The 13,800-nt window shown below is 33.4% G+C and overlaps 1 protein-coding gene across 1 annotated transcript in view; it reads left to right on the top strand.

Moving 5' to 3' along the window:
* Positions 1-13,800, top strand: part of LOC143240749 (uncharacterized) — a 145,440-nt gene that overhangs the window by 91,021 nt on the left and 40,619 nt on the right. Inside the window, exon 28 of the mRNA XM_076483711.1 lies at positions 5,221-5,447. Coding sequence (XP_076339826.1) covers positions 5,221-5,447 — 227 coding nt within the window. The remainder of the gene's footprint in view (positions 1-5,220; positions 5,448-13,800) is intronic.

Below are 13,800 nucleotides of genomic sequence, written 5' to 3'. Positions count from 1 at the left end.
ATAACTCTCTAATTAACCAAAATATTGTCATGATGATTTGTCAGTTCGTATAACTCTCAAATTAACCAAAATATTGTCATGATGATTTCTCAGTTCATATAACTCTCTAATTAACCAAAATATTGTGATGATGATTTCTCAGTTAGTGTAACTGTCTAATTAACCAAAATATTGTCATGATGATTTCTCAGTTAGTATAACTGTCTAATTAACCAAAATATTGTCATGATGATTTCTCAGTTAGTATAACTGTCTAATTAACCAAAATATTGTCATGATGATTTCTCAGTTAGTATAACTCTCTAATTAACCAAAATATTGTCATGATGATTTCTCAGTTCGTATAACTCTCCAATTAACCAAAATATTGTTGTTATGATTTCTCAGTTAGTGTAACTGTCTAATTAACCAAAATATTGTCATGATGATTTCTCAGTTAGTGTAACTGTCTAATTAACCAAAATATTGTCATGATGATTTCTCACTTAGTATAACTCTAATTAACCAAAATATTGTCATGATGATTTCTCAATAAGTCTGTCTAATTAACCAAAATATTGTCATGATGATTTCTCAGTTAGTATAACTCTAATTAACCAAAATATTGTCATGATGATTTTTCAATTAGTGTAACTCTCTAATTTACCAAAATATTGTCATGATGATTTCTCAATTAGTATAACTCTCTAATTAACCAAAATATTGTCATGATAATTTCTTAGTTAGTATAACTCTCCAATTAACCAAAATATTGTCGTCATGATTTCTCAGTAAGTCTGTCTAATTAACCAAAATATTGTCATGATGATTTCTCAGTTAGTATAACTCTAATTAACCAAAATATTGTCATGATGATTTTTCAATTAGTGTAACTCTCTAATTTACCAAAATATTGTCATGATGATTTCTCAATTAGTATAACTCTCCAATTAACCAAAATATTGTGATGATGATTTCACAGTTAGTGTAACTGTCTAATTAACCAAAATATTGTCATGGTGATTTCTCAGTTAGTATAACTCTAATTAACCAGAATATTGTCATGATGAATTCTCAGTTAGTCTAACTGTCTAATTAACCAAAATATTGTCATGATGATTTCTCAGTTAGTATAACTCTAATTAACCAAAATATTGTCATGATGATTTTTCAATTAGTCTAACTCTCTAATTAACCAAAATATTGTCATGATAATTTCTTAGTTAGTATAACTCTCCAATTAACCAAAATATTGTCATGATGATTTCTCAGTTAGTATAACTCTAATTAACCAAAATATTGTCATGATGATTTTTCAATTAGTCTAACTCTCTAATTAACCAAAATATTGTCATGATAATTTCTTAGTTAGTATAACTCTCCAATTAACCAAAATATTGTCGTCATGATTTCTCAGTAAGTCTGTCTAATTAACCAAAATATTGTCATGATGATTTCTCAGTTAGTATAACTCTAATTAACCAAAATATTGTCATGATGATTTTTCAATTAGTGTAACTCTCTAATTTACCAAAATATTGTCATGATGATTTCTCAATTAGTATAACTCTCCAATTAACCAAAATATTGTGATGATGATTTCTCAGTTAGTGTAACTGTCTAATTAACCAAAATATTGTCATGATGATTTCTCAGTTAGTATAACTCTCTAATTAACCAAAATATTGTCGTCATGATTTCTCAGTAAGTATAACTGTCTAATTAACCAAAATATTGTCATGACGATTTCTCAGTTAGTATAACTGTCTAATTAACCAAAATATTGTCATGACGATTTCTCAGTTAGTATAACTGTCTAATTTACCAAAATATTGTCATGATGATTTCTCAGTTAGTATAACTGTCTAATTAACCAAAATATTGTCATGATGATTTCTCAGTTAGTGTAACTGTCTAATTAACCAAAATATTGTCATGATGATTTCTCAGTTAGTATAACTCTCTAATTAACCAAAATATTGTCGTCATGATTTCTCAGTAAGTATAACTGTCTAATTAACCAAAATATTGTTGTTATGATTTCTCAGTTAGTGTAACTGTCTAATTGACCAAAATATTGTCATGATGATTTCTCACTTAGTATAACTCTAATTAACCAAAATATTGTCATGATGATTTCTCAGTTAGTATAACTCTAATTAACCAAAATATTGTCATGATAATTTATCAATTTTGTCATATTTTTTTCTCAATTAATTCAAGTTTACCCATTTTTACAAAAGGTAGTACATTTTTTTCTTTGTTCTTGAGTTATGGTAGAACAAGTAATGCTATCCCTAATTTTGGACTGATGATTGAAAGAAAGGCAACTAGTTAGCAACATCTTCATCAGAGTTTTGAGCTTTTTAATTGTTATAAAGTATTTAAATTTGTAACCTAGGGTTAAATAAACTATAGACTAATTTAACTTTTTTATATATATTTTGTGTATTATTTTGGAATACCCACACATCTTAACTTTTTTGGATTTGTGTTCCAATGAAAGTTTTGAGAGATTGGTATGTCTCAAAACCACAGCTCTCTGAACATGAAGAAAACAATCACAAAGCAATTTTTTCTATTTATTCAGTGATGCTAGCCTTTTAACGATGTGATAAACTGGAAATGTAAATACACACTAATAAATTTAGCATTAATTTATACAAGCATCAATAATTTTATTAAGTGAATGGAACAAAAATGCTGTGTTTTTTTGTTATCATACTAGATGTTGTGTAGAATAATATTATAAAACTGTGCTCTGCGATTTAATATATATTAATAGGCTGCATTTCCAATCTAGCTTTCACAAAACATAGGAGAAACAAATTGTGAGTACAGTAACTCAACCAACACTAAAAGAAAATTATCTTAACCCAAAAGAACTTTGTGAACAAGCACCTTTTATAATGAACACATCCGTGAAACATAACCTTGACTGGAACTTCAAATTACGGGAGTTGACATTGTAGTGATTGAAATAAGTTCATATTAATATACATAACAATTTTTTATTATTATTATTTTTATTCCATTGGATAATTTATTGTATGTTGCATCTCGGTATTTTTTGTATAAATTTTAAGTTTTTGTTGCATAAGGCACGTAATTTGAACTGGTTTGATACAAGTCACGTGTGAGGAATATAAATGTCTGTTTTTTAATAATAGTTTCTCCAAGCATAGATGTAGAACAGCATTTCCCAACCTGTGGTTCTTGAACTTCTATGTGTTCATAAAATATTATTTAGGGATTTGTGAGAAAACTTTGGGAATGTCATCTTTATCATTTTCCTGGTTCTTCGATTTTTACCACTGTTTTAATTTCTTTCTAATTTATTAAAATATTTACAGAAGGAAATATCATGATTCAGATCCAAGGTAACTCTCTCTCTCCTGTTGAATTGAGTTTTAAAACACCGTGTTCTTCAAGCAAGCTCAAAAGTCTTATTAGTTTTAGTTAAATGGTTTTGTTTTCAACTTTTATTATGTTTCAAGAATCATATTTCATTTTCACTAGGTATTGGCTGCAAAGTTATGAAAATATTAGAGATTCAGATTTTGTTGTAAATGTCGTGCGTAGTAAGTTTTGTAGAAACTTTTATTTTCATAAATTCAATTCATTCAAAAGTTTTTATTTTATAAAATTTACTGCTTGAAATCTTGTGAAATGTTTTATTACTCGAGGGAGTTTGTGAAGAGAGAAAGGTTAGGAACTTTCTGATGTATAATAATGCTTTCCACTTTTATAAAGTAAGTTGAAATAACAAATGACCTACATACTAATAATAAGTGAAAAAGCATTTAGTTCAGGATGTTGGAAACTTGTCCCTCACTTGATGTCTTTGCTAATTATTGAATTTTCTTATTTAGAAAAATAACATACAGGTGTTATTAGACCTTTTGTACCCATACTGTCCCATTTTATGACCTGAGAATTCTCTTCTTCTTCATTTCAAAACTAATGCAAATAACCATATAGCTTCTTTACAAGTGCATGTGAAAACAATTTTAGTTGTGTTTAAAAACAAACATTTAAAGCACACAAAGTGTTTTTGAGATGTTGCTTTACTTGGATATAGGGTATTGTTTAGGGGAGAGTTTGTAAAGTTAGGGATTATTTTATTATATGGTTGATATTAACTTGCTAAACTTTGTTGCCTGTGAAAAGTTTGTTTGGAATACTGTTGTTAATTTTATCTTGCAGATAATATTAACTAAAAACATAAAATTTTGTATTCAACTGAAAACAAAATTAGTTTCATTTCACTACTACGATGTTTATATTTCACTGTGAAAACTTAACATTGTACAGTCTCATATCATTAATTTAGTTAACTTTAAATTCAGTGTTTTACTAGTTTGAATTTTGGTAGTTTGTATTAAAAACGTGTAATTGACATATATAATGTGAATATTAACAAATGAAAATACTGTAAAGAACTGTTGTATATTATTAAGAAGTGGGTTTGGTGTAGTGTATACAAATAAACTACACTTGCAAATTCTATACTGTAATTCTGATAACTGTGTATTAAATACACAACTACAGTCTGTAACCCAGAGGTATTATGGGAAGTTAAATATGATGTTAGAAGGGAGGGAGGATTTATATATTTACTAAAATAACAAAACTAAAAATACTAAAAGTAACTTAATTCTTGATTGAACAAAATGAAAGCATACTTTATTTTCATAATAATATGGAGTATAGTAATATTTAAATAAAATTTGAAAAAAAGAAATCCTGTTTATACACCATATTTTTTTCATAATCATAAGACAAGTTCGTTACACAAGATAGTCTGTGATTGGTCCATTCAGTTTTAAATGTGTGATTGTTTGTCTGAAGTTAAACACTAACTGTCATGCAGAGTCTGAAAACATAAATATATTTTGCCGAAACAGAACACAATAACCAAACATCCTAATATTACAATGGTTGTAAAGTTTACAGAATAAACCATTAAGCTGAGAATGTCAATTACATGCAGGAACCAGGAAGATAACAATATGGATGTAATGGGGTATTTGTGTTATCACTGATGTAAGTTTTTCCACTGGAAATCATATTTTACTGAAATTAGTATTATTATAAGTCTTTTTTTTTTAATGTTTAACTAATATTTCTTGTTCATTGACATGAAATTTCTGTTTAATTTAAAGAAAAAACAGTTATTACTCAACAGTCAGTTGATTTAGTTAGGAAATGGCAGATCGAAATAATAATTTTCCATTTCAGAACTATTCCACACTGAACGCACTCATGTACGAAACCTTAAAATACTAGACAGGCTGTTCTTCAAGCCTTTACAGCAGGAGAAACTACTGCAGCAGGACCTATTAGACTTTCTTTTTCCTAACCTAGAAGAATTATTGAAGATTCACAGCAGGTTTAACAGTATCATGAAAACCAGGAGGCAGGAACAACCAGTCATACAAGATATAGGAGATATCATGTTGAAGATGGTAAGTCTTGTTTCTTGGGTCTATTTTTCACTCCTCTGTTTGTTAGCAAGGTTTCTCAAAAATGGCTCAGTGGAATTGAACAGAAGTTGGTATACATTTGGATTAAGACCGAACTTACAAGTATTTGTAGGGTCAAGGTCATATCAAAGATCATACACACAGATCCCTATCTGTTAACATGGAGATCAATTTTTCATGCCACTTTTGCTTTATAATTTCCAAGAACGGCCAACGTCCATTCATATCAATGGAATTACAGACACATTTTTGTTTTTTTTATGGTCAAATATGGTCAGTACTGGATGCTGTACTGGGTGTCTCTCTAGTTTACATCTGTTATTTACAGAGAAATGTCTAAGCAGTGGCCTATAACAACTGTTGTTGAAATGGTATAGTTTAATCTTTTAAAAGTCTTTGCAGTCTGGGTTTGTTTAAATGATTGAAATTATTGATCAGTTTTATCACTTTTTTTATTGTATAAATGTTGGAATTGTCTTTATTATACATAAAGTGAAATCTTTACTAATTAAGTAAAACCCATTACTAGATTAAAAAGAACAGGAAATGCTGATTTGAATTAAAATTTTATACTATTAATGAAGATTGAGTCCTCTTTGGTTTTAAGTCAACATAAAAGTATAGATGGATAAAATCTGAATAAATATTAAAAACATATTAAAATGTCAGTGATCAAGATTGTATAATATATAATTAAGAGTTTTGTTAGTAACCAATCAATCATTGATTGGTTATAAAATAAAAAATTAACTGTATATTATACAGTGTTGATTGTTGAGCATATTTATATATTTTGAAATGTACAGATTTCTAAAATGTTTTTAATCCTATTTTAAATTATAATTTTTTCCTTAAAACCTTTTGAAAATGTGAAGCAATAAGTTTTAACAAAGTTATTGACAGCTCAGCTAATGTAGGTGACATTAGAACATGGAGTTTGTTGTAGAAATGTAGTTCAATTAATGTAATAAAACAAGTCACTCTAAAGTCATGAGTCACATGAACTTCAAACTAAATTTTATATTTACCATAAATACCTAAACTGTGCTTAACCTTATCATAACCTCTAAGCACCTTTCACATATCAAATATATACTGTATATCAAGTTTCAGATTATTAGTATAAAACATAACTTTACTTCAATAACGTTTAGTTCAAAAAATCGTATAATTCATATTTTGTTCATTTTACAGCATCTGTTTAGCACAGCTTGCAAACAAAATTATTTTTTTTCTATATTTAATTTCTGAACAGTTCCAAAACATATTGTATGTAAATAAATATCAATTATTTAACCTTTTTCTCTTTGCCCATCCAAAAATATAATATGTTTGTTTAGGAATTGTCATTCCCTGAGGAGGGTCTTGGGTTCGAATCCCTGTCACACCAAACATGCTTGCACTTTGAGCCATGGGAGCATTATAATGTGATTGTCAATCTCACTATTTGTTGCTAAAAGAGTAGTTGTAGAGTTGGCAGTGGGTGGTGATGACTAGCTGCCTTCCATTTGGTATTGCACTGCTAAGTTAGGGGCGGCTAGTGCAGATAGCCCTTGTGTAGTTAACAGTGACTTCTTTCTTGTGTGATTATGCTTTTATCTTTCTTAGTGCTTTTATGATGTCACAACATGTGAGCTGAACAATTGCTAATGAAGTATGGCTTTGAAAATCGCCTGAGTCAGTATTTAGATACGATTATGTAGAGTAGATAATTAATTGTTTGCTGTTGTAGAATGTATAAAGTGGTGTGAGCAGTAATTTGTGCTGTGGAATTTTTTGTAGGCATTCCTTTTGTTCCTTAACATTTTTTCTTGTTAATTTGTTATATTTAAACAATTCACTCAAGTAAAAGAGTATATTATTTACTGATAGTAACTTATATTTATTAGATATAAATTTGTATAGAAGGGTATAACTGTTAACACAACCTTAAAATGTGTGGTCGTATATCTTCAACAACTACTTGTAAGCTTTTGTTGTGTTTTTTTATGGTTTATAGCTGGAAATGGTGTTTGTTGTAATCAGGAAAATAAGGTATCATGACAAGTATATAATAGATATCACTCAGGTTGAAAGTAATTCAATGGATATACAAGATCTAACTTTCTGATCAACAGTACAAAAATGTTTCAATGCTAAGGTAAATAAAATGTTTTATGCACAGTACTTACCTCACAAGATTAGTTATTCTCATCCAATGTACCCCTCTATTTGCAAACTTTACTTCATGCAGTCACTGAATCTCCTTTAACTCTGATCCATCCCAATTTTCCCACCTTTGTGTTACCCTCACAACTCTTACAGTATCTCTCTACCATCTTTTGAAGCCTTCCACCAAAATCCAGAGAGGTTTCTGGTGACATCCTCTTCTTTCTTTTCTCCACATTGGTTCACTTGTTGTATTCCATTGGTTTTGATTCTCTGTATCCCATTCTTGGGTTCTGGCCATTGATGGCTTCAGTCAAGATCGTCTCACAGTTTTCTTTATGTGTATCCAGTAACTTCATCAGGTGGTTTCCCTCATCAATACTATTCTGTGTTCAGTTTTTCTTATCACTCTTTATTGACCACTTTAACTGTGGTTTCCATGATCACAACAACTGCAACTTTTCCTTCCAGTTCCCCTTCCATCTCTTTTTCATCAGCCTCAATCACCATTCAACATCCAGCCATTAGCACCTGGTATTTATCCAGTTCTTGGTGAGGAGGTCAAGTTTCTCCAGTTGTGTAGCTTTCCTTTTGGCTCATTCCATACATCTTTCTTTAATGGATACATATTAGCATAAATGGAGAGTGTTCTGCAGCTGGTCTGTAATTCTGGGATTCCCCACTGACTGACCCACTGCGGGTCATATGACTGAGTTTCCCACATTGCTTTTTAACTGCGTGTCTTTGGTCTTTCTCATGGGTTATCAAATTGCTTTATATCATACATTTTATTTTTCCCAATACTGTTGAGTTTTACTTCCCCTATTCTTACCATATTAATGTGTTCTTTGGGGATTTCTTGTTCCCTCAAAAAGCCCAGTCTTCTTAATGTGGTCCTTTAATCAAGTAAATTCTTTGTTCAGTCTGTACCCTTCATTGTTATATTGCCTGCACTGCTTCCTTCTGTGGTACTTGTTCCCAACTCTTTATCTTTTGGTAGTTATCTTATTTTTGTGGTCTTTCCCCTTTTCCTCTCACCAGTTGGGTTGTATACTTAATTCAGTTGACTTATTCTTCCTGTCTTCTTCTCACCAGAAGAAAGGGTGTCTTCTCATCAGATTCAAAACCTCATCTTTTCCCTTGCTTCTCGCTTTTGTTGACTACTGGAGAAAAATCTTCAATCAAGCATGTGAACTACACTTAAGTATGTTCATCTTTTATTACTTACACCATATCACAGTTTCTTCCTCGTCAGGTTTGTCTTTCACCCATAGTCATTCTTCAAGCTTCATTGGAACTTTGACAGGTAAGCTTACATGTATTCATTCTTTTCCTTTCAGGAACCCTTGTTTCATTTCTAATTTATGTGGATCCCACACTGTACAACCATGTTGACTCACCATTTAACTTTATGGCTCTGCAATGCATACCTTCCAGATGTGGTATTCCATAAGGTCACTGATAGATGAATAACTTCATGTACTTGCTTCATAAACTTGCCCATTCTGGACTGTACTATGTTTGTACTGCATGGGTAAAGCAGAAGGGGATAGTTACCCATCCTGCTATGCCTTGTACTGAATAAATCTGAATGGTCAACTTTTCATGATAGAGTTTTGTGGTCACCCATTATGCTGTCTCAGATAATGGCATTCCTCTGTACCATCCAGTATGTCCTCACTCCCCTTTTTGTTCAAGTGGAGTATGGGAGTCCTTACAACTTTCAAGTTCCAAGTTACTGAGGTGGTTGACCATGGAGGCACCCTTTTAATGATTTCCACACAGAAATGGCTATAACCGTTCATTGCAGAATAGGGCAGTGATGTTATGCAGCTATAGATATGATATTCTCCAATGTGCATTAATCAATCACAGTAGAATAAGAAGTCAAATTGCAGTTCACCCTTGGATTGAGAGTCCTCATCCTACCCTAGTGTGGATGTCAGTATCCAATGGCTAGATGTTGGATGTAGAGTAGAACCAATTAACATAAATTCTCTTATTTGTTTATGTTTGTTAATATTTTTCCCTCTGTTATACACCTGTGTGCTGAGTCACAGTGGAAGTAAGATAATTATTCCTGTTCTGTTCTTTTTGCTATCCCTTGTTGTATCTTCTGTCAAGAATGTTATTGCCTTCTGAGTGGTTCCAGTTATTTTTGCTGTTAGGGTTGTTGATTTTTAACATGCAGACATCCTTTTGATACTGGATGTTATGTTTCCAGATTGAAAAATCTAAGATGTTGAATATGTCACACTAAACAGTTGGAGTGGTTTTAGCTTCCCTCCAGTCTATTGTACTTTAGGTGAAGATGATATGGTCTTCATCCTATTGTTGCATGGATGCTAATTCCCAGCAGCGTTGAGTTTTGGATGTAGTGGACTTACCAACTATGATTCATTGTACCCTAACCACTCTAAACTTAGAGGCACATCCATTAATTTACTCACTTTCATAGTATGTGTGATTGCTTTCCTTTTACATTTCTTGATCAAGATCGCTATCCTGCCACAGTTCCCTCCCACGTGGATGTGCTCCTATCTTTTTTTGTTCTTATACACATTTTATTGATGGGTAAATAGCATATATGATTCAGTTCCCTGTATCATGTTTTTCAATTTGACTCTCTCTCATGTGTAGGAGTGTCTTTAACAGCTACTTCTGTTATTTCCTTGCACTGGTCCTGCTTCCTATTCAATGTGGAATTTTAGCAATACTTGTGAGAGGATGTAAGTTTGTATTGGAAGTTACAAAAATGTATTTCTGATAGGTACAGACCTCTGCTCATACATTCCACCCTTCCTCCCCACTGCTCACACCTTCTGCCAAACTTTGAACTGAGGGTTCAGTAGAGGAGTGTAGTGGGAGTTGTAACATATTTCATGCTCTTATTGGTGAAGAAGTGATGCATGATGAAGTAATTCGTGATGATGAGAAACCTGCTTGAAGTAAAAATGTATCTCAAGACAGCTGGTATGGGTATTAAAATAAAGTAGAGAAGGTCAAACGTTGTTCTCTACTTTTAAAAGTTTTAATATCCATACCAGCTGTCTTAAGATACATTGATGCATGTATTGGAATCATTTGATTTTAGTAGAGGAATGCAGAAAGTTTGTGGCATGCATACAGAAAAATGTTTGTATATAAAGGGCAGCACTAGATGAGAATAGCTAATCTTGTGATAAGTGGTTGTGTATAAAGGGCACCACCAGATGAGAATAGCTAATCTTGTGAGAAGTGGTTGTGTATAAAAGGCACCACCAGATGAGAATAGCTAATCTTGTGAGAAGTGGTTGTGTATAAAAGGCACCACCAGATGAGAATAGCTAATCTTGTGAGAAGTGGTTGTGTATAAAGAGCAGCACCAGATGAGAATAGCTAATCTTGTGAGAAGTGGTTGTGTATAAAAGGCACCACCAGATGAGAATAGCTAATCTTGGGAGAAGTGGTTGTGTATAAAGGGCACCACCAGATGAGAATAGCTAATTTTGTGAGAAGTGGTTGTGTATAAAGGGCACCACCAGATGAGAATAGCTAATCTTGTGATAAGTGGTTATGTATAAAGGGCACCACCAGATGAGAATAGCTAATCTTGTGAGAAGTGGTTGTGTATAAAGGGCAGCACTAGATGAGAATAGCTAATCTTGTGAGAAGTGGTTGTGTATAAAGGGCACCACCAGATGAGAATAGCTAATCTTGTGAGAAGTGGTTGTGTATAAAGAGCAGCACCAGATGAGAATAGCTAATCTTGTGAGAAGTGGTTGTGTATAAAGGGCACCACCAGATGAGAATAGCTAATCTTGTGAGAAGTGGTTGTGTATAAAGAGCAGCACTAGATGAGAATAGCTAATTTTGTGAGAAGTGGTTGTGTATAAAGGGCACCACCAGATGAGAATAGCTAATCTTGTGAGAAGTGGTTGTGTATAAAGGGCACCACCAGATGAGAATAGCTAATTTTGTGAGAAGTGGTTGTGTATAAAGAGCAGCACCAGATGAGAATAGCTAATCTTGTGAGAAGTGGTTGTGTATAAAGGGCACCACCAGATGAGAATAGCTAATTTTGTGAGAAGTGGTTGTGTATAAAGAGCAGCACCAGATGAGAATAGCTAATTTTGTGAGAAGTGGTTGTGTATAAAGAGCAGCACCAGATGAGAATAGCTAATCTTGTGAGAAGTGGTTGTGTATAAAGGGCACCACCAGATGAGAATAGCTAATTTTGTGAGAAGTGGTTGTGTATAAAGAGCAGCACCAGATGAGAATAGCTAATCTTGTGATAAGTGGTTATGTATAAAGGGCACCACCAGATGAGAATAGCTAATTTTGTGAGATGTGGTTGTGTATAAAGAGCAGCACCAGATGAGAATAGCTAATCTTGTGAGAAGTGGTTGTGTATAAAGAGCAGCACCAGATGAGAATAGCTAATCTTGTGATAAGTGGTTATGTATAAAGGGCACCACCAGATGAGAATAGCTAATTTTGTGAGAAGTGGTTGTGTATAAAGGGCACCACCAGATGAGAATAGCTAATCTTGTGAGAAGTGGTTGTGTATAAAGAGCAGCACCAGATGAGAATAGCTAATCTTGTGATAAGTGGTTATGTATAAAGGGCACCACCAGATGAGAATAGCTAATTTTGTGAGATGTGGTTGTGTATAAAGAGCAGCACCAGATGAGAATAGCTAATCTTGTGAGAAGTGGTTGTGTATAAAGGGCACCACCAGATGAGAATAGCTAATTTTGTGAGAAGTGGTTGTGTATAAAGGGCACCACCAGATGAGAATAGCTAATCTTGTGAGAAGTGGTTGTGTATAAAAAGCAGCACTAGATAAGAATAGCTAATTTTGTGAGAAGTGGTTGTGTATAAAGGGCACCACCAGATGAGAATAGCTAATTTTGTGAGAAGTGGTTGTGTATAAAGGGCACCACCAGATGAGAATAGCTAATCTTGTGAGAAGTGGTTGTGTATAAAGAGCAGCACTAGATGAGAATAGCTAATCTTGTGAGAAGTGGTTGTGTATAAAGGGCACCACCAGATGAGAATAGCTAATCTTGTGAGAAGTGGTTGTGTATAAAGGGCACCACCAGATGAGAATAGCTAATCTTGTGAGAAGTGGTTGTGTATAAAGGGCACCACCAGATGAGAATAGCTAATCTTGTGATAAGTGGTTGTGTATAAAGGGCACCACCAGATGAGAATAGCTAATCTTGTGAGAAGTGGTTGTGTATAAAGAGCAGCACTAGATGAGAATAGCTAATCTTGTGAGAAGTGGTTGTGTATAAAGGGCACCACCAGATGAGAATAGCTAATCTTGTGAGAAGTGGTTGTGTATAAAGGGCACCACCAGATGAGAATAGCTAATCTTGTGAGAAGTGGTTGTGTATAAAGGGCACCACCAGATGAGAATAGCTAATCTTGTGAGAAGTGGTTGTGTATAAAGGGCACCACCAGATGAGAATAGCTAATCTTGTGAGAAGTGGTTGTGTATAAAGGGCACCACCAGATGAGAATAGCTAATCTTGTGAGAAGTGGTTGTGTATAAAGGGCACCACCAGATGAGAATAGCTAATCTTGTGAGAAGTGGTTGTGTATAAAGGGCACCACCAGATGAGAATAGCTAATCTTGTGAGAAGTGGTTGTGTATAAAGGGCACCACCAGATGAGAATAGCTAATCTTGTGAGAAGTGGCTGTGTATAAAGGGCACCACCAGATGAGAATAGCTAATTTTGTGAGAAGTGGTTGTGTATAAAGGGCACCACCAGATGAGAATAGCTAATCTTGTGAGATGTGGTTGTGTATAAAGAGCAGCACTAGATGAGAATAGCTAATCTTGTGAGAAGTGGTTGTGTATAAAGAGCTGCACTAGATGAGAATAGCTAATCTTGTGAGAAGTGGTTGTGTATAAAGGGCACCACCAGATGAGAATAGCTAATCTTGTGAGAAGTGGTTGTGTATAAAGGGCACCACCAGATGAGTATAGCTAATCTTGTGAGATGTGGTTGTGTATAAAGGGCACCACCAGATGAGAATAGCTAATCTTGTGAGAAGTGGTTGTGTATAAAGGGCACCACCAGATGAGAATAGCTAATCTTGTGAGATGTGGTTGTGTATAAAGGGCACCACCAGATGAGAATAGCTATTCTTGTGAGATGTGGTTGTGTATAAAGGGCACCACCAGATGAGAATAGC

Source organism: Tachypleus tridentatus, chromosome 13 (assembly GCF_004210375.1).
Source record: "Tachypleus tridentatus isolate NWPU-2018 chromosome 13, ASM421037v1, whole genome shotgun sequence".
Classification (NCBI taxonomy): domain Eukaryota; kingdom Metazoa; phylum Arthropoda; class Merostomata; order Xiphosura; family Limulidae; genus Tachypleus; species Tachypleus tridentatus.
Note: the sequence above shows the minus strand (reverse complement) of the source record. Positions and strands in the feature narration are given on the sequence as shown.